The 22634-nt window shown below is 42.5% G+C and overlaps 1 protein-coding gene across 1 annotated transcript in view; it reads right to left on the reverse strand.

The window, feature by feature from the left end:
• Positions 1-22634, reverse strand: part of DDX31 (DEAD-box helicase 31) — a 48832-nt gene that overhangs the window by 17184 nt on the left and 9014 nt on the right. Inside the window, 6 exon segments of the mRNA XM_062590632.1 lie at positions 5393-5474; positions 10432-10571; positions 12621-12671; positions 18614-18673; positions 21370-21546; positions 21896-22131. Coding sequence (XP_062446616.1) covers positions 5393-5474; positions 10432-10571; positions 12621-12671; positions 18614-18673; positions 21370-21546; positions 21896-22131 — 746 coding nt within the window.

Here is a 22634-nt window from a genome sequence, read left to right on the forward strand (position 1 = left end):
CCCCTTACACCAAAGAAATGACAGAAGAAACTTCCTTAGACCAGAAGGGCAACTTTGCATGTGCTCAAGCCTTCCTGCGATCATACCAAAAGATTTAGTCCAGGGAACAGAAACCAAATATTATTGGGAGCAAATTATTACTGGGAGAAGAAAAGAGGTAAGCTCCTTGAATTGGGCTCAAAGCACTTGGGCAGAGAGCGGAAACGTAGTTCACATCCATGCATGTGAATCTCTCCCAAACAAGGGCCACAGTTATTTAAAACTACTCAGACAGGAAGAGTGCCAGATCCAAGGCACTACTTTGCTGCCTGTCAACCCATAATTTCCCGACCAGGGCTCTCTGACAACAAACCTCCTCTGCTCTGCACTAGGCCAGTGCCAAGGCAACAAACCTGCTGTTGCTCCCAAGATTTGCTTCACAGATAGATTTCCACGCTAATACAACAAATCCTCCTTCCTCCACAGCTACAAGTATCATCTCTGCACTGCTCCCGGTACAAGGGAGCTATTTCACATTCACACCATGAACTTCAGTGCCTGTGGAAGCCAGGCAATGCTGCTGACACCCTACACAAGATGCTTTGCTGACCCAGATCTGCCACTCTAGATCCTAGCAGCAAACCTGCCCAGAGACAGGCCCCAAATACAGTCCACGTTCCCTGCACAGTGAGCTCTTGTTGAGCTCAGGAGCCACAGTTTCCAGCCACTGGGTTACTCTTCAATGAAGCAAACACGTCTAGGGACTAGAACTCCTACTTGCTCACGGCCTGGCCCAGCTGCCCATCTATGTCTCCAGCAAAGACAATGGTGGATATTTTAAGGCTACATAAAGAGTCTCCCAAATTCCCGGTCTCTGCTACCTATCTCCTAAAGCATCCAAGAGAGACTGACAGCACAGGCTGTCTCATAGCTGTGTTTCAGTTTGACTTAACACGCACCTATTAATCAGTTGAGCTGGTCCCCAGTCAAGGGGCCTCTGTAAAGGTTTAATAAACTACAAGTGGTGCTGCCTCCCCAAAGTGGACACTCGCTGTTGTGACTAACAGGTTTCTATTGACGTGAAACATAAAACTTTTTCCCTCCCCTTCCCACTCCTCCTAGCCCCCATCACTTTTCTTCTGTTAAGCCTCCTGGCAGCACAAAGTGTCACCTTCCCAGCGTTTTTTAATATGAATGTGAAATTAGTGAGGTTTGCCCTTTCCCCTGGCGGACAGAATCCTCTGTTATTAAAAAGTAAAGCACTTTAATAATGAAAACTTTTTCTCTTTTTCCTGTGTTTTAACTGTTTAAAATTAATGAGAAGGGCATAACGGTTGTCAAAGCGATATTGAAAGCCGGGTAGCCAGGACCGAATAAGCACGAAAATCCCTCCAGAGTGTTAAATAAACAGTGCTTCAGCCCCCTCTGAATCCCTCTGTTGGTTATTGTATACATTCTGTAACAGCACTCAGAATAGATCTGAGCACCGGGGAGGCAGAAAGGTTTCAGAATTCCAATAAAGGCCTCAAATTAAAGACAGCCTGGTGCGAATTCCAGGAGAAAATTAAAGAGACCTCAAGCTTAAGTGACAGGTGACTTGCTTCTGTGTCACAACTGTCAGGGGATTTAGTGATAATATGGCAATATATTACAAAGGACTTTTCTTATTCCCCCCTTTAGGTTTCAAAATGAGGCATCTCTTCTTCCTGGTGCTGGGGGGCGGTGGGAAGTAAGACAAAAATGAGGGATAAAAAACTAGGTGCATAATTTCCAAAATGTGAGGTCAGTGCAAGTGAAATAAATGAAAAAAGCAAATGGCAGGGAACATAACGTACTCAGAAAACAGCTTCTCCCCTCCTCCCTTCTCCACCTTGTCTTTTATCCCTTTCTGCCCCTTGAGATAGCTCTCATTTTAAAATTGCCCCCTAATGGGCATGAAAAAGCCTGTGTTTGATTCCTGCCTTCCAGGGAGGTTCATCTGAAAAAAAAAAAAAAAAAATCTAAATTTAAAACTGACTCAGAGCCAAACTGCGAAAATAAGACCAGCACACCATGTGAGTGTCTGGACAGATCAAATAAAGTGATGCTACTGGAAGCCATCCTGTATGCTTTACTCACACAAGCAAGCTTTAATCCTCCTGGTATCCTGGTTTGGATGAATGGGACAATTTGAGACCCTTACACATTTTTTTTCCAGGGTCCAAAAGACAAAAAGCATACCCCAGAGGTCTGCTCGATCTTCTCTCCATCTAGCTAAATTTATTAAGCAACAAGTGTTACTTCTGTTATGGAGAAATAGCTGGGTAGAAGAGCTTTTTCCACCTTACGTTTACTTCTGTATTCTAGCAGATCCCTACATACTACCATAATGAATATGACTAATAACAGTATTTATAAGGTAAAAAAAAGAAATGAGTGTTGTTGCAATGTTATTGAGCCAGTTCAAGACATCAGGAAAAAAAATACCCTCCTCCTACCTATATTAAAAAAAGATTCAGGAAAAAGTTACCTGCTGTAGAAGAGAAAAAAAAATCTGGTTATAAAGACTGCAGCTTTTAGGTCTGAAAGGTTGGGATAGATACTGAAAGTCTCTGATTTAATTAAGAGAGTAGATTAATGGGAGAAGGGGCTGAAATGCAACAAAACTAGTCTAAGGTAGAGATGATCTCTCTTAAAACGGGAAAAAAAAGGAAAGAAAAAAGTGGAAAAAAAACCCTAGGCTGTAACATCTCCTGCTTCCATGACACTTTGAAACAAAATCCTTCATTTTGTTTTAATAACAACTTCTTACTAACCTCCACATACCTTCTCTAGAACTCACCAAGGCCCCTTGCCCCCCCCCCATAAAAGTTGAAAGATCAAATTTATTCTCTTTGTAGGCAGGTGAACATTCACACACCCAGACATAGCCACATATATATTTTATACACCTAAATATAAAATATACATTTTACAGGCACTTCAGCTTGCTCCCTGGCTGCACACAGAAACCCAAAAAATACGTGTTCCAATGGGGTACTTATAATGGACTTCAGTTGAGGCAACAAGAACCAAAAAGCATTATAATGAGATTTCTGTGTGCACAACTATAATATATACATGACTCAATGCATGGAGAGCTGATAAGCAAAACCAGCTTTCTCTGAGATGGCAACGCCACAAACGGATCTGAGCCCTGCACCTCTTCATAGCAAGGACCCGATCACCCTGTCTTGTGCATTGCCCATTGCCTTCATAGCTTATTTTATCATCTTTGTGACAAATGTACAGATGTTAATAGAGAATAATGCTCTGAACCTTAGAAACAGGCATCTGCAGCATCTGAGAAAGCATTGCAGACCATTAGTTGAACCTCTGATGGCAACAGAGTAGTCTAACACAAGGAATGAATCCTTGACTGCTTTTAATATATGTGTTAGAGTAATTCCTGAAAAACCTATTGATATCCTATCCTATCAAATATCCTATTTGATATTGACAGAACCACTTTAATTTTATCTCCATTAAATTGTACAGATTTTTTTTTCCATGAAGAGAAACTTTATTTCAGTCCCAATCCTTAAGGCTCCAAGTTGCACAAAAATAGGTGGTTATGTATTTATAAATTCCTGCAGCAGACTAAGACCTTCATCCTACAACCAGAGTAGTTTTATCCCAGCTCCAGTGAGGTCAACAGCAAAATTCCATTCACTTTGAAGGCACAGGGAAAAGAGGGATTCGATCTCACCTTTGACTGCAAGGGAAAGGACCCAGCTTCCTACCCATGTACAGCACCTGGCATAGCCAGGCATGCCTAGGTGTCACAACAGAGCAAAAAAGAGAGTAATAACTACTTTTCAAATATGCATTTCTTTTTTATTTTTGTTTTTTAGAAGGAAAGAGAGAAAGACAGGAACAGAGCATTTGAGGTAAGAATATTCTATGTTTAAATGTGCTGATTGTTTTACAATTTGAAAGTACTGTGGAAATACCCATCTGATCCGTCTTGGTAATAAACAGCCTTGTTAGCTTACTCCTGCTGTGTCATAGGCAAGGATACAGAGGCATAGAGATATTCAGGTCAGAATTTTCCAAATGGATCAATGATTTTGAACCTCCTTAAGTACCAGGCTTTGATTTTCAGCAATGTTCAGCAGGCAAAACTTCTTGCCACTTTTTAAAAGCTAAATCATGATTTCTCAGAAAAAATAATTTCTTGTTTGCCCACCTCACATGAAATTACACTCACTGCCAAGCCCAGAATAGATAATATTCTGTCCTGTGTCACCAACAAAATTAAAGTGCAACATCTTCATAAGTTAGAAAGCCTGTGATTGTTGAGAAACTGTCTACAGGAAACAAAATTTCCTTTTCTACTGTGTGTGCTTATAGGCAGGTAAGTGTTTATACAAAGCAGAGCTATTTAAAGTCATTTCCACATTCATGCAGCACAATAAAACTTTTGCTGCCAATACCATTATACTAGCAGGTATACTATTAAACTATGTATTTGTTGAACCAGTTAAGAGGTCATACCCTAGGCATATTCTAGTCATTTAAAATACAGGCAATGTATGCTGATTTCAGAGAAGAGCTGAAGGGGGGTGGGAAAGAGCTTTAAATAAAGCTGCATCTCAGATGAGCTATACATGTGGCTTTCTATGAAACACAGGGAAACTTAGTATCTTTCAAAAGCATGTTTACCAAAAACACTGCAGTTTGTAATAGTCATCTGCAGAAAATGGGAAGGGAGTGGGCAGGTCGGGGCTCATACATAGTATAACAGAAAGAATGAGCAGGCAAAACAGTAACAAGAGGAAGAAAAAAAATGAATAGGAAGTTGCATCATGCTTGATACATTCTTGACTTCCATTCACAATGAGAGTTCTTCAAGGGTTTAATTTGCCAGAATGCAGGAATGCCTCAGACATCAATCAGAAATGATGGAGTTCTACAAATTAGCAACTGCAAGGCAGATCCAAAGCTTGTAGAAATCAATAAAAAGATGCCTGGCAACGCAGTGATTTTTGTTTTAAGCTCCAGCTAAATACAGACAACAATTTCAAAACCTACATAACACATATGAAACATATTTTCCTTACTTCTTCAGAAAAATATTGTGCTCTTTGTAATCTCCAACAACACTTCAGTACAGAAAAGTCAAAACCAGAAACATCGATGGAAAAAAAGTAGTTTTTGCATCCAGAAACTCTTACAAAATTTACGCTGAAGAGTTAGAAGGGAATGCTTTTTGTGAACAACAGTTTAAAGATTAGGAAACTGTAAAATAATGCAATTCTACGATTATTTGCATTGCCTTATATGATGAATTTAGCAACACTTATCGTAAAGAAGGAAGCTTAAGGAGGAATCTTTATGATATTTGACTGGTAAATGAAAACTGCAGTAATTCTAAATCAGAAAAATAACTCACCTTGTTTCCTGATCTGGGCAATTTGAAACGATTATCTTTCATCAGGCTGGACAGGACCTTCTCCATCTTTATCTCTGAGACACTAAAACAACAAAGACAAAAACCTACAATTACTCCTCCTTTTCAATCACAACATGTAGTGAGCTACAGGTTGATAATGGATTGCAAAAAAGATTTAAACATTCATCTTGAAAATTTATCCCTGAAATATATCAGGTCTTGCCCCACTGGGCCTCATCCAGCAACCCCAGAAACATAACTAATATGAAATTGCAACCCCAGCTGAACTGCTGCTTTGACTGGAGCAGGGAGATCATTTTATCAACAATCCTGTTGCCATTACAAGCCACCAACGCACAGTCCAAGTCTAACAGGGCACCAAAATAACTAAGGGTAACATGCAAGTAAGAATATTGTAGTCCACTGAAAATCTTTTGGTACTCAACCAGCTTGACATCCTCATTGACTTAAGTCAATTTTAGGCCTTGAATTATATTTCCCATGTTTTTTTGATTTTTCTTTCCTAGTAGTGAAAGCACTAAGGTAATCAGGAAACACACTTCCTCATGAACACACTCACTCTCCAGCCACTCATGTTCAAAATTCATTTGTGATGCCATATCTATGGTAGTTTGATTTCCTTCCCCATTTTGAAAATTCACCTTTCCCTGGCTATTAGCAATCCTATTAGCACTTTTGTAAAATACAGTAGACTCAGTTGGCTCTCATAGCCACGTTTCACACTGGACATTTATTTTCATTCTGTCAACCCATATTTCTCCTGTAGCTTCAATCAGATGACTTATTTTCCAACCATATTTGCAAGACACTACTGGGTACTGCTACAGCCCAGATACTGCAAACACTAAAGAATCCTTTTAATCCTAAGGCATGCAAGTAGTCCATTTAGAGATGCATTTACAAGAGACTAGAAATTCTTCATCCTCTTGAACACTGTCTTGTGGAGCGCACACATTAGGTCACACACACACAGGAACAGCTGTGCAGCTTCAAGTCTTTAGTATTACAGCTGCATCCAAACTAGGTCCCATTTCCAAGCAAATTGCTTGCATGAGAAAGATTGAAGTTTGCCTGCCCAAATTTTCAAGCTGCTGCATTTCTGCAGTGGCAAAGGTCCTCTCTAGCAAATAGGTTCTTTTCCTTTTTACACCAGAATAAATCATAAATACTGCATGGAAGTTCATTTGAGTCTACATCAATTTAAGGAAGGCCGAAAAATTCTCAGACTCGTCCTGAATTACAGATGGTCAGAACGACGTTCAGGTTTTTGGGAAGGCAATATTGCTGATCTTCTTTAACTTGGCAAGTATAGAAAAAAATTGTAACAACAAGGATCTCCCCTTCCTCTTCACCCAAAAATCTCAAAGCTCCTGACTGGGAGGAATGGATGAATCTTTGCCATATTCTGCATAACAGGATATGATGATCCTGACCTACTCCTCGGTCCCTCCCCATCTCCCAGATGCTGGGATGAATTTCCTTTCTTTTGCAAACTGCTTTTTCAATCCTAGCCGCGCCATCATCACCAACATAGGGAAAGGAAAAGAGCTGGTCCACAGAAATAGTCAGTCAGTCTTGAAGCATGGCCATACTGCAGCATATATGGGAGACAGCCACATCTTTGCGTAGCTGGGACCCTCAACATAGATTCCTCCACAGAGGATGGAGAGAGAGAAAGGCAGGGGGAGGGATGGGGGAGAAAGGGAAATGGAGCATAAAAAGACAACTGAGGGTTTCTCTGTTTGTTTTTGAAAAGTATAACAGTAAATTAAAACATAAATGGCAATCACTTAAGCAAGAGAAAAGTATTTCTCCCCATCCCCCCAAAGGCTGCTTTGACACAGCTATGAATGAAAACGTCAAACCTTTGACATTGATTTGTCTGAGTCGTGTCACCCCCTCGCCGTTGCTCCTCTCTCCTGGCGTGCTGCCAGCTTGCAGCCTAACAGATACGTGAACTTGGTTCACAGCGGGGAGCATCGTGTGAGGGGCGCAGGGGCGGGGGGATACACCACCGCAGAGCAGGCAGAGAAATGACTCGTGCCTTCACGCTGATGCGTTTCCCTTTATAAATTAGTTAGGGCACTGTTAGGAGATAAAGAAATTATCTGATAGCTGTCGAGGCAGTTGCTGCTAGATTGCACTTGAAGGAACTGAGAGAGACGTAAGCAAGAAAAGAAAAAAAGAAAAGAAAAGAAAAAGTAAACCTCACTGACTTTCTCCTCCTTGTTGCCTCCTGCCTTTGAAGGAAAATCTGTTAGTTACACGCAGTGCTGAGACAGAACATTTTAGAGTCTCACCTTAAAAAAAAAAGAAGAGAGGAAATTCACACAAAACATCAGTGTGCATGTGCAAGCATATATGCATTTACAGTTAGGCAGAGGAGCCACAACTTCAAGCTACACAAAAATAGAAAAGAAAGTTGCTGAGAAGTACACAGCTTTCCTGAGTCCCAATGGGAATTAGTTCTCAGCAGAGCCAAAGTGAGATCGTTTTGGCAAGGGCTAACGCTGCTCTTCCGCAGTGGAAGCCTAGGAGAGGCTTCAGGTACTGGTGAAAATTAATTGCGAGCGATTTCCAATTTCAAAGGCAGTCATCCCTAATTCCGAAGTGGATTTTCATCCAGGAACAAAGCCACGTCTGCTCTCATTACTTCCGATTCTCAACATTTCTGGACTTACTCCCATGCACACTGGGGTGGGTGGACGGGTATAAAAAAAGCTCTGGGTCAGATCCTCATCTAGTTTAGATCAGCATGGCACAATTCATTTACACCAGCTGAAGACTGCAGGGACCTGTCTCATGCTTTGTCTTCTAAGAAATACATATTTTATGAAGTATTTACATTTCAATAAACCCAGCGGGACTTGCATTTAAAAAAAGAAAAAACAAATTAAAAAAAATCACAACACACACACACACACACACACACACAGAGAGAGAGAGTCCCCCATAAAAAAATTAACGGAAGAACAAATAAATTTTAAAAAAGCAAACTCCAGCAACTTGTGCGGTCCAAGTCAAAAGCTACAAAGGTTTAGGATAAAGAAACAAAAATTATCAGTGCTTAAGAGGATCGGTGACAGTCCAACACACGCTGTCTTTTGCCCTCGCACTGAATTAAATTGTCAGGATTATCACCATAATGCTCGGTTTATGAAGGGTAACGGCAATTTGTGCTGATGGCACTTGCTGCCTTTAGTTTCAAGCTGCCTTCCCGCATCTCCTCTGTAATTCATCAGCGCTCTTCCCCACTCCGTCACCCTTTCTCACACCACGCGCCGCTATGCAGGAAGAGCATAGGACACACGGCTGCAAATGGGCCGAATCATCCACCCATGCCAATTAGAAGCTTGTTTCTCTGATCTGAAGGCTGGGGTCAAAGGAGGGAAATCGCACTCCTTTTTGGGGAGGTCTCTTATCTCCAGGGCAGCACATTTTATGAGGAACATAAAACAAACAGGAAGAGACAATCCCCAGAGCTCTTCGGCTGTACTGGTTTGAGAAGCAGAGAGACAAACCTCTCTCCAATCATTGAGCACTGTCTTCCAAAGACTCCTGAAGAACAGCCGCTAGCTCAACAACAGGTCTCCTTAACAGCTACAATTACTAACAGGAGTGGGTGACACTTCACTCCTTAACTTCTTAAAAATAACAAAGATCAGATGAAAGCATTAGCATTTAAAGTAAAGGAAAAAAAAAAAAGATTGTGCTTTTTGCTCCTCCACCCTTCCCAAATATTATAAAACAAACAAAAAATAGAACTTTCCATTCAGAGTTAAAAATTCACAATTATGTAGGATTTCACCTTTAAATGTCAGTGCTGTTTGTTACATGAAAAAAGCCCTGTCAGCTTAGCCCTCCATGCCTTGCTGGTGTCTGCTTAATAGATAGTTACCTGGGATGATGGATGGCTCTTTGTTAGACCACTAAATGGCTCACAGCCTAGAATAAGCCTGTATTTACTGCCAACATTTGTTTATTTCAAGAATGCAAAACCAAATTCAACTCCAAGCAACTCCAACCGACAAACACAAGAAATAAAAGAGAACTAATTTGTGCATGAGTTTACAGGGCTCCATCAACACTAGCACAACACTAAAGAGACTTTACTAGGCTGTTCTGAAATACCAAGAGGCAGCAATGCAGGGAGCAAGAGGAGGCACATAAATCCAAGTGACTGCTGAGGAGCCTTGAGACCTGATAGCACTTCTGACTAGCAGTGTTGAGTAGCATGCTGGGCTTGTGGTTTTGGAGGATTTTCTTTTTCTTTTTTTTTTTTTTTTTTAATACAGGACCATGGTGCTAGCAGATCTGGCCTAAAACTGCCTCATGCGTTGGCCATCAAATAGGTAGACTGCATATTGGGCTGGTCCTCACTAGCTTGGCTTCCTCTCCTCACTCTCTATCCCAAGTCCCACCTAGAGCCAGTATCAGTTTTCTCAGCTAGTCTGGAAACACACCTTGCTTCTGATCTGCAGAGTCCACCTCCCTTCTTGCCTTCCAGGACCATATTGGGCACTGACCATTGGCAAAAACCTCTACTAGTCCTGTCACAAGCCACTTGCACAGAAAATCTTGGCCAATTACCTGCCAGATATGACCCACAGTTCCCTAGCTATTTCACTGCCGGATCTCTCCTGAAGAGAGAGCACAATCTCCAACAATATGGTGCTATGCAGGCAGATGGCCAGTTTGCATTTGACAGGTTCATTTGACTTGTGATCCCCACATAGCCATGATTTGAACCCAGGGCCACGGAGTAACAGCAGAGTGCAAAGGATCTCCAACTACAGTCTCCTCTCTGCCCCTCACCACTCACTCGCGCTCACAATCTGTCAGGCTGAGGATTTTCACACACTTTCCTTCTCTCCTTCTGCTATTCTGGGGCTGGTCCGGGATCACAAAAATTAATAAATTCTTATTAAAACCTGCACGAGATACAGTCCCGCTGAAAGTGCCATGGAAGGTTAATTAGCGAGGATGAGCTGAAACTTTTGTTCGCGTTTCTGACTCACTTAATCTTGTGAGAAGCCAGCAAGCTGACATATTCTGCCTCCGAAGGCGCCAGGACAAGCAGGCTGTTCCCGTGACAGCCAATGCGAGCCGTCCTCCCAATCCGGTGGATGTATTCCGCAGGTGAAGCCGGAGCGTTATACTTCAAAAAGGGAACATGAGAAGGGAAAGGAGGAATTAACAGAACGCAGTATGTTAATTATAAACGTGACACTCGGTCTGCTCATCCGAAACAAAAGGGATCTTAGCAAAACCCATATGCTGCACCTCCCTCAGAAGTGGTCTGTTTATCAAGAACTCATTGGACTCATCCCTGTAACCATCACTCAACTCCCTCAGCCACAGCAGTTTTTTGACATGTGAATGTGACACATTGGCCGACTTTCAGATAATAGGACAGTTTCCCCATCTCAGTGTCTCTCTTTGCCTTTTACATTTTATTTCTACATGTGCACATCAGGAATCTGTTTGCTTCCCTTAAAAAAAAAAAAAAAAAGGGGGGGGGGTGGAAATCCGAAAAACTCAAACCAAACTACCTCCAGGAATGCCAGCACAGAGTGGGAGAGTGGGAAGCTGTCTGCTCTGCATTTGGGAGGAAAGCCAGAAAATAAAACACAATGCATTAAAATTCAGAGGTTGGCTAAATAGTTTTGTTTTGATTAAAGAGAATCATGGCTGGTTATTGGATAGAAAAAAAAAACATAGGGTAGATGGGGAATAAGTCCTTCAGGCAGTGTATCATATAGACAGCAGTTGACTCCCCATCTACGACTATCAGTCACTACAGAAACGTTGTTTAAAGCCCCCGCTAATACAGCGCTGCCTCTCATTTACTTCATGGGAATCAAAAATGTCGAGCCATTTGCAAGATCTGATAAAGGGTGACATATTTCCCTCCCTTTAACCTCCCCCTCCCTCTCTTTCCTGGAAAAAATGAACATTGCACAGAGATACTGCTTAGAAATGAGCCCTCAGCAGTTTAACTGGAAAAAACCCAACAACCAAAGCCCACTCTAGTGTTTATACCTGTGCCCTCTGGCAAAGTTTCTACTGGCTAGAGGTGTGAGTAAGATGCTGTGAGCAATCTAATTGCTCCCTGCAGGTCCTTGCTCTTGGACACAGCTCTCAGGACAGCTGAGATTTCGCCTTCTGGACACACAGAAGTCTCCCAGGGCTTTAGGTAATTTGCACTACGTTCTAACACTGGCAACCGTATCTTTGGTTAAATCATATTAATATACAGATCTGGGAATTAAAGACTACACTTCCTCAGCATTCTCTGCCTAGCTAGGTCCTACAATTTTTTTTTTCCTTTTTTAAAAGCACAAAATTAAAATCAAGTTTGTCACCTGAAGGGATGAGATAGAAATTAAAAGGTTGCTTTGTTGAGGCTTTGTGCCCTGCTCTTTTTTAGCCAGGTGTCACTTGATACGTGAGAATCCCTGGCTCAGTTTTTCCTCTGAATATTCCAATTCAACTAACCTTTTTCAAATTTTATCTTTATTTATTTTTACAAAAATGAAATCTGCTTCATGCCCATTGCTTCTCTTTCAAATTATAGGTTGCTGTTTTTAAGGTTCAATTCCTTTCCCTTACATTTCTATTTTTTTTTTTTTTTTTTTTTAGAACAACGTTTCTGTTAACACTGATGGAGCGGTACTGTTCTTTTCTTCCTATGGAAAATCTGAACCGCTCCATTATCCTAAGTGCTCAGCCACACAATGCCAGTCCCAACATAACAAAGACTAATTTGAAACAATTAGGTCATTGCACAGGAATTGTTGGGCTACTCTGATGTTTAAAGTTAAGATTGCACTTCAATTCCTTATTTAACTGAATCTCCAGCAATATCAGAAAAGTAAAAACATGGAACTGCAGAAGAGATGGCCAGCACTTCCCAGGACTTGGTTTCCAGAGGTGGGATAAAGGGGCTCCTCCCAGCCAGCAGAATATTATTACACAGCTGATGGTACTGGAGTTACGGAAGAGAAAAACAGACTGTCAAAACCAAAAAACATGACAGACACACTGTGTCTTAGTAAAACCTTAAATCCCAGTCCTGGGCCTTCCCCACCTATAGGCACCAGCAAAGACAATCAACTGTAGAAGGAGGATGTGGACTGGGAAAGGATTTAATCTGAGCAAGCCTGCACTTAACATGTATTTACACAAGGACACACACTAAACCTACCTGTACGATCCATGTAACTCGAGGCAGGTCCAGCCCACGTGCTGCAACATCCTTTAAAATTAACAAGGAAATTACTGAGGTAATAATGCTTTGAAAATATCAGCAAAGTTATACCTCCTCTTGGAGGGTGATTATGCTGGAAAACAACTAGCTACATAAATAGGAATTTTATGTGCCTAGTTTGGGGAGAGATGGACTGAAAATCAGAAAGAAAACTGACCTTTTAAAAATGCAAGGAAGATTTTTTTTAACAGACTAATACGATAAAAAATGTTCTACTACTATGGGCCAAGGGCTGGAGGATATAAAAATACCTATTTCAGGATAGTGCTGTGGAATTACAGCAGTCTGCTACAGTCCCTTTATGTTAAGGCAGACAGAACCTGCTACCTTAATGGTAATGCAACCTTTGCTTCTCCAGTAACCAAACTGAAAACTAAACACTGAGGAAAACGGACCCGCTTGTAGGCTCCTAATAACCAAACAACGAGAGAGGCAGAGTTTAGTCTTGGGAAAGCAATACTATTTCTGAACACAACTTTCTCCACAGCAGGCCTAAGAAGAGGCTGCTAAAGATAAAAAGGAAAACAGCCACAAAGTCAACGATAAAGCCACCTGGGCCTGGAGTAGAATATCCAAATGTGCACTGTTAGTTGTTTCTAGGTGGTGGACCTGATGTTGAGGAGCAGGTGACTTGCAGCTCACCTGGCTCTACGATAAAGGGGTCAACAAACAACTTAGCAGAAACTGCAGGAAGCTTGAAGAGGTAAGATTTTAGCTATCCCTTAGATTTGCACCAAGCTGGCTTTGATTCTGAGAAACAAAACTCAGCCTTGAAGAAAAGTCTGAAGCTGCTGTCAGGAGTGTTATTTGATGTGCCAGCTGGTGGGGGAAACCTATCAACTTGGAGAAGGACTTGAGTGAGACCCTTTAGTTATCCACAGCCAGTAATGTTCATAAAAAACATCCTTTCAAGGAGAAAAGAGAGCTTAAATACTGTTCAAAAAAGGAGAGAAAGAGTGCAAATGTGTTTCAATCACCTTCTTGATTTTCTGTTCATTAGTAATGTCCTCACATACTCTTTGGATTTTACATTCACCACGCACAATACAGAGCAGGTGTGCAGATTTAACTCTGTTAGGAAATGTTTTGGAACACGTGTATCTTTTAGCTAGTTGCAAAATAGAATATATTAAGAACGTAAGCAGGAGCTTAATGTACTAAAAATGTGTCAGCCACCTACTGAAGTGTTTTCATGCAACTCCCACACACGTTAAAAGACTAAGAAGCTGATGTTTTGGCAGCAAAGGCCTTCCCATAAGCACTAGCCAGGTTGCTTTGTGGCTCCAACTGCAGTAAAAGAGGAGACACTTTCCACAGCGCCCACTCCGAAACAATATACACTTTCGCTCCAGCACGCTCATTAAGAAGCGACTTGTTCCCAGAGTCAGATGAACAGATGCACAAAAAGCCATTTAAAGGAGGCTGAAGAAAATAAATCAAGAGAATTCAGGAAACACGTACAGCAGTTACCAGGATAACAAGCTTATAAACTCTACGGCATGATCAAACAGGAGTGCTGAATTCTGATTTGGCTCAGTTGTATTTCCACACTGACTAGTCAGTGGCTTTCAGTCTCTTTCCATACTGTGCGTTCTCATGCCTAGCAGTCTAGGAAAGGCTGTGGCTGATGAGAGGGCTCTGACCTTGGGACAGGGTGAATTTACTTAAAAAACACAGAGAGCCAAGCACCCAAGCAGTCAGGCAGGCACCTCCAACACAGGAGGCTAGCAGACGGCAGGGCGCAGGAGCCCTTCCGTCACTCCAAAGCAAGCCATCTCTCCTCAGCCATCGGAATTCCTTCCCTCCTTCCAAGACACCTTTTCTCAACATCACACCTCTGGCTGGAAAACCACACCCACAATACAGGACTGCTCCTGTGTACATTTGCCAAAGTGTGCACAGAAACTAAAAGGTTAACTGAAGGTCTAACAAACAGCCAGGGACAACATTTTAGGAGGAGGTATGCTCCCATCATCAGCCTTGTGTTCACTGCTGTTTTCCCAGTGCCATGAGCTCCACTCACTGTTACTGACATATATCAGCAGTTACTCTCTTGGGTTTTACCTTGGCCTTCTTTCAGAAGTGTCTTGGGATTTACTGGTAATTGGAGTGTTTTGCAAACTCTCAAAGATTCCTCAGTATCAGTCCACATGCATCTCCTGTATATCCTTTTCCTCAAAGCTCCCACTAGACAGCAGCAAAGTAGAATTAGGATAAAAAGTCTGAGTCGATTTGCCTTCCTCTGCTGGTAGAGCCCATAGGCTTGTTGCTTCTCAAGTCTTTAGAAAATGCTTTGGGGTCATCTTACCAGGAAAGAAAATGTAGCTCAAGCAACAATTACCCGGTTTTACTAGCACTACATTTATTCCATACACAGAAGCACATAGCTGTTGCAGTGCTCCCCAAGAAGCCCAATGCATTTCCCATTTACTATCCTCCCTTTGTTTACACTGCCATAGATGGCATTCCCCCTTCCATGCATGATCTCGCACAACCATTTCTTAATAAGAGGGGGATCAACAATATGACATCTCAACAGTTCATTGCTGATTCATTTCTGCGGGTGATGGTAAGGAGTATTAAGACACCATCTCACAGGAGCAAAGAGAAAAAAACTACTTCAGTGCAATTTAAAAGAAAACCCAGACACCAACTAAACACAATAACTAGAGGACTTAACTGTGTTCCCAGCCTGATCCCAACTGGAAGCCACAGAAAAGCACAATATCAAGGCACAGTCTATGTAGGGATTCTCATAGTTGCTGACAACTCTGCTCCTAACAATTCATATTACCAGACCATAGTCACTACCTGGGACAGGAGTGGTGAGCAAGAGAGGGGTGGGTACAAGGAAACACAGGGCAAAAGGCTACACAGAAAGTAAAGACCACTGCTGCAGAACATCAGAACCAACAGAGTCATAAAACCTTTGTGAGGACCGTGGTTTGCTCAGTACCTCTCATACAACCTAATTAGGGCAAAGGAAATTGCTAAAGTTGCTTTTGAAAGACACTCAATGGTGAGGTCTTGAAGGCCCTGCGCTTGACAATTGGCTGCCTACATGTGGCCTAGAAGTACAGATGGAAGGCAGCTTGCTCAGGTGCCAGGCTGTCAGTTGGATTAAAATGACTCATTTATTTACCAAAGAACCTCACAAAGTGCTTTAGCTAACAGGCAGAGAGGGCCTAACGGCTCTCCAAGCTGGGGAAGAAGCTCTCGCGCCTTCCCGGCCTGCCAAAAGTCATTACTGCCGAGTGTGGAAAGCCATCAGCAGGGTAGAGACCCCCGTCGGCAGGGTGACAGATTGGGCTGCGTAATCAGAGGAGGAAGGAGAGAGCACAGAAGCTGTCAGAGGCGAAAGCTCTTGGCTGGGGCCGCCAAAAAACTGGCAAGATGAGTTAGCGTGACTGAGTAAACAGCAAACAATCTCCAAATGATCTTTCCTCTCTCCCTGGAAGAGATGAACTTGTTTAAAAGGCACATCCCAAAGGAAACTGCAAAGAACTTCAGTGAAGGAGAGAGAAATAAATCTGGGTGAGACCCTCTGAGATGCACGGCCCTTCTTTATTTTCTCATCTGCCAGCCTATTTTGTCTGGCAAAAATATTTTATGGAATATATTAATATACATATGACATAGAGCAAATTAATAAAAGGAACAGCAGGTCCCATTGCTTACTAGAGCGGAAAGATGGGTGGAGAACACGACATAAGGGACAAGGAAAGGACAGTAACATTATTTGCACTGGTCTTATGTGAGCCAGGTTTCAAAATTTTGTGGGCACAAAACATACGATTCTGCAGTGAAAAGGACAGAACCATCCTGCAAAACATTTTTGCTGATATGAAGGATACTGTCAGAAAAAGCAATGCCCTCAGAGGCAGGAGGTGGTCACAGAGCCTGGCTGCCCTTTGGACATCTGCGTTGGGGAGGCACCTGTAATGTGGGACTAGTGCAAAGTGTATCTCTATATTAAGGTGTCCATATGGTCCCCATTACTGTGGTAACAGGCCACCTCCTGGTTTCAATGCATTTGTCCTCCCAACATCTCTGTAAGGTAGAACAGTGCTACTCTCCCCGTTTCACAGACGGGGAGCTGAAGTACAGAGAGATATTGGACCCAGGCATTCAACTTACTGTGCTTAACATGCTAACCACACACCAGCTGAGCCATAGTAACTGTCAGGACCTGCATCCCTGCCTTGCAGTAAATGCAAAGTAGCTTAGATTGCAATAAGGCAGGTTATGATAAATGCATCACCTTACATTACCCTCTTCACTGCAATCCAGGCTAGTTCACATTACCTTCCATTTGTAACAGGTCAGGAGCAAACACACAACTATCGGTGCTCAGCTGACACGTGGCTACTTGTCTTGTCATCACAATTCCACATCCACTTCGGTCAAGTCAGTGGCACGGCAGGAAATCAAACCATATCCCCAATGTCTCAAGGTGGGATTCTATCCACCGGGATTGCTTTATCCAATTTATTCTTCCTTATACCCTGTCAACAGCTGCACATTTCCTGGCAGATTTTTCCTGCCACAGGCTGCATTTCCCTTCAAACTGTTTTGCCCAGGAACCAATATCCCAGTGAAAGACATGACAGTGATTGCAATGATTCTGTTTTATGTTTGTCTAAAACTGAATCTTTGCTGTCTTTCTGAAATCAGTAAACTGAAATTTCAGTAACAAGACATGTCCCTGAAAACTCCCATTCTTTTTAGTATGTGCAAGGATTACAAAGTTAAGCTGTCCAGCACTTAGCATTTACAAAACACTTATCTTCAAAACACTTCATCTGCACCAATGAATGAACAAGCCTTGTTACCCTCCTCATTTGAGGCTCTTAAGTTTTACCTCCATATAGCAGGAAATTAAGTTATAGTTAGACGCTGCAAAGATTCAATGGTTTGATCAAGGTCAAAATGCAAGGCTGTACACACACAGGGCCAAGACTAGCATGTAACAAGTACATTTTAACAGGTGAAACAATACCTAATTTGGCAACTTTTAGTCAAACACAAATACATGTCAGTCCCAGTTTGATCTGTGGGCATTAAAAGTCAGCCCTCCACATTCTGGAAGAAAAAATTGCAACTAGTTTCTTTTATGAATATGTGCTGCAAGAACAGGAGTCATTTCAGAGCTGGAGAGGGTTTCTCAGCTCTAATTACTCCCGATCGCTGTAATTTACAAGTTTGCGGTGGGTAGAAATCGCCAAGATTCACACATTTTCAGATCAACAGCTGCCACTATTAGAGAGCAAATCGTGCAGCCTTCTGCACCACTGCAGCAGGCTAGCTGTGGCACCGACAGGTCAGAAACGAGAAGCGGAAGGTGCCACCACAACACAAGGGTGCCAGCAAACTTCAGTAGAGGACAATTTCTCCCTCAGCACCCTTGAAGGAGGCTTGAAGGGCAAAGCATGGAGAGCAGCAAAGCATGTGCATTTGTAATGACAGAGTCCTCTGGTTGGGCTTCCCTTCCATCCCTGCAGGTTTTTGTTTTTAACCTTGGGGTAGTCATTAAGATGGGAAATATCACATTACATCCAATTTACCTGGCAGTTATGGGAAATGCTACAAATTAGGATTGCTTTCTACTGACTGCACGTAGAGGGCAAGGTTCCAGGTTCAAATGAACAGATTTTTCCAGACATAAGGCCATGCAAAATACTAGGAGGATCTTGTATAAGAAGATAAACACTTTTTCTGTATAAGGCGCCTTACAGCAAAAGGTTATATAATTGTTTATATAGAGGGCACCAGTCCTTATTTTACATATGGGATGCAGAAAAAGGAGATGACTTTTCTCAAGGTCAAATAGTGAGCTGGAATTAGAGCTCAGTGCCAAGTCTTCTGTTTTACCATTAGATATCAGGCAGACCCATTAACGAGTAGCTAGAGAAGGACTATAAGTTACTTACAGTGCAAAGCAAGATGCCAGTCTTGGATTTTAGAAACTCTTGGAATACCTCTGTTCTTTCCTAAAGGATTAAAAAAGGAAAACAAAACAAAACAAAAAAACATGCACATGACAATCAGTCATAGAGCAAATTAGCTAATGTAGCAATTTAACTACTGTTCCTTGCTTCTTGTATTATGTCCAGTTTCCAAAGCAAAGGAATTCACTCCAAGAGCTCCAGTCAAACTCCTCTTGCAAATCGAAAAACTACAGCAGAGAGATGTGGTCCTAGGTAGGAAAGCACAGTGTCTAGGGTAAGCCCAGATGCATGTGATCAAATCAAAGCAGCCAACACTTCCACAGTTTGCAGAGAAGCATGGCTTGTGTATGCCAAAAAGACATCACTATTTTACACGGAGATAGCACTCACAGAAGACTAGGCAGGGGCAACAGCAGCACTGGCATACTTTTGGAGTCACACAGGCTTTTGTGAATGCATCAGAAAGCTGAAACACGTCCATCACTTGACAAACATCTGTCCAGTCACACAACAGGCATAGTGGATAAATCCATTTTGGTCACATGGAGGCATCACAGGACACCAGCCCCATCAGGTGCCCAATGGGGCACAAAAACAACCATCAGATTGGCCATGCAATTATCAGACACGGTACCAGGGATGCTCAGCCACCCAGTCAGCCCTGTGGACTGTTTTGGGATAAGAGTCTCCAAAGCAAGAAGGCAGGAGGGAGGAGGCCCTGGTCAGAGACCCCCACCCCAGGGTGGCAAGGAGGTAGCAGCCACAGAGCTCTTGGAGTGCTGTCCTGTGGCCTTAACACAAGAAATGACTTTGTCCAGGCAAGGGTTCTCCTGAGGATTCCCAGGCACCCAGGTCTCTAAGACCAAGGTGTCTCCACCGAGAATCGGCGGCAGGTGCTCCTCAGCCTTGTCCTCATCTCCGGTCAGTAGCAGTGGCATTCCTGCAGCCCTCACTTTTAACATGAGGGCAGGCTGCTGGGGAGGACTGCCCACCCTACCTGGATCCCAGATTGCTCTGCCAACAATCTTTCAGCTCCTGAGCCCCGAAACTGCAGGAGCCCACTAGTACCACTCCTCAGCTACCCTCAGTCTCTCTCGCTTTGTCAGTCCTGAGACCTTCCTGAGTGCACGTTATCAGTTATACTAGCTTACTAACACTTTTTTTTTTTTATTTTTGATAGAAGCAAAAGAAAATGATTCTCCAACCCACATGACATTTGCTATCAAACAGGGTAAACTGAGCACCAGTAACCAGAGGCTTCAGTAGCATTTGGTCTCCATGCTTGCCAGTACCACCTACCCACACTTTTCTCCTCTCCTTAGCTGAGGGAAATGACTGCATACACACTTCCTCAATCTTATTCCATTTACTCTCTCCATTTCCATAACTCTGATAGTCTCCAGCTTCAAAAAAATACAGTATCTGTTTTCTGCCTGTCCCTTCTGCACCTCCTTCCAAAATATCCTTATCTCCATGCTCCCAGCCTTCCTCCTCAGGGCTCTAGCTAGGAGTTAAGTGACTAGGCCTCTATACTGATGGTATAGAAGAAACCTTATATGCTTCACTCCCAGCTAGATGTACTGTTCAAGAAAAGAAGGTAAACTTGGGCCTTGCCGACACACTGAATCCTCTGCTGACAAAAATTAAAGAAGAGAGCACGCTGTATCTTGTTGACAATGACAGCAGCCGTGCTCAGCAGTACCATATGGGATCCACAATTTAGCTCCATTAATGCTCTTAATTTGAAGACATCAAGCACTAATTACACACTGGGTACTAAAAAGGCAAAACCCTTCCCCCGGTGCCAGCTACTTAGTGGTGTTCTGTTGCCTTAACAGCTGGTCAGGGTAGAGTTGGGCCAGACCAGGCCTGCTCACTCGCTCAGGCAGGCAGGTTGAGGAAAGGCCAGAATGCAGGGACAACGAAGCACATGTTTCTGGTCTCCACAGGATGGGAAAGAGTGAGAAAAACAATGGCTCTTCACCTCTTGCTTCATCAGAAGAGCCCTATTCATTTACCATCTCTGCTGTGCAGCTCCGAGTAGAGCAGTAACTCTCTCCATCATAGACCAAGAGCAGGACCAGGGGCTGAACTTTCATAGAAGTTCCCTCAGCTATTGAAAGAATCACTGCAGTAATAGCTTATGTGATGCTCTTCTCCTGGCTTCCGAGTCCTCTGTGGCAAACCTCATGCTCATCATCCACGCCCACCCTACTAAACCAGGGTAATAAAAAATAATCAGAGTTATTTGGGGAAAATCCCTATTATATTGCTATTATTCCATTCCGGGGGAAAAAAGCTAACTATCAATATACTTTTTGAAAACAAAAGCCAAATTGTTCCATCCTTTAATAATAGGGGACAATTTATTAGGTGGTAATGTTTTGGGGCTTAGATGAGGTTCTTTCCGGCATTAAAAGCACTTTTTGACTGCATGAGAGAGAAGCATGGATAAATAAATGGTTTAAGTGTGCCCACTGGGAATACAGAATGGTTGCCTCAGCCTGCTGAAATAACACCTTTTGCCTCTTCAGCTGTGTTTTTCAGATGCAGCTACCAAAGTCCTTTCCAGAAGTGGGCCAATATCCTTATTCTCATTAGCAGATGGAAGAGTGAGGCCTCTAGAGGTGAAATGACTCTCTGTCCTCTCTTCTGCCCTCCTCCCCAAAATAACCACACAATAAATCATAGGGAGTAAGGAACAAAACAGGGTATCCTGACATTTTGGTAATGCTTACTTCCTGTTCCATGTTGCCATGCAGTCGTAGAAACTGGAAGTGTGCAGAGGAGACAGATAAATGCTCGTGTTGTTCAGACTCTAGACCTCCTAAAAGGACCTTTAAGAGGAGCTCATAGTGGAATTCCACTTGTTCACAGCTGGAGAAAAAGATGATCATCTTATTGTGTTTTTCAAACTGCAGGAAAAAAACAAGAAAATTGCCTGATTCCAAAATCCTCTGCCACTTCCCTGATTTTATGATATCTAAGTGACTTTCAATTCTGGAGATGCAACTATTTAGGAAGATACAATATCAAGTTTGACAGCAAATGGTAAGCCCACAAAAGAAGCATGAATATACACAGCACAGGTATCTCACTTTTCAGCATGAAAGACGTAAGAACACCTCAATTCTCTTGTGGCTAACAGTACAGCACACGCAGCTCAAAGCCCTGGATCTAATACATGCTATTCTTGATAAAGTAAGAGATACAGGAGTTGGAAAGGACAGTCACTTAGTGATATAAATGCAAATACAGCCTCACCTTGCACTTCCCAAGGATAAAAGCTGCTAATGTGACAAGCCTCAATTTGCTGGGGACCATTATGACATGCTGCTTGAGCTTCTCTGGAATAGCAAAGTTTTCCTGGTCCACGAAGGCTGAAGAACTAATGGCATCTTTACCTTCTTGTTGTGCTGGTTTGAGCCTGTCCTGGATTTTATCTGCTATGGAAATGCTGATGGGATCATTCAAACTGATATCAGCCAGCCGTGTTACTCCTAAACCACAGGAAATAAAATATTCATAAAGCCCCATCTGAGATACAACCAGTGATGATATAAGCACATAAAGAACAACTACGGTAACTCCTGTGAAAAGCAGTGAACGGCAAGAAACTAATGTTAGTCATGTCTCGGACCCTGACAGAGCACTTTGGCAAATGTCAGGCTCTTCAGGGCTTAGTCAGGCTTACTTACTGCAGATTCCAACAAAAGATTCCAACAAGATTTTATTCCAGCCAACTGTGTTATTTTACATTATGTAAGTGTCTTGGCTGGAAAGACAGCATTTCATAATCCATTTTTTTAAGTGTGTGTGGAAAACATCTCTGATCTGCACCCTATCAAAAGCGCAGGAATCATGAAGCCTGACTCAACAACCTCCTCAGCAACTGACTTCTTGTACGATATTGAGCAAATCACACAGCAGCTCATTAGCCTTGTGCCTCGATTCTATATGGATAAGACAAAAAGATAGTGTGTCCTAGCCTCCTGCTGACTTT

Source organism: Rhea pennata, chromosome 18 (genome assembly GCF_028389875.1).
Source record: "Rhea pennata isolate bPtePen1 chromosome 18, bPtePen1.pri, whole genome shotgun sequence".
NCBI classification, from domain to species: Eukaryota; Metazoa; Chordata; class Aves; order Rheiformes; family Rheidae; genus Rhea; species Rhea pennata.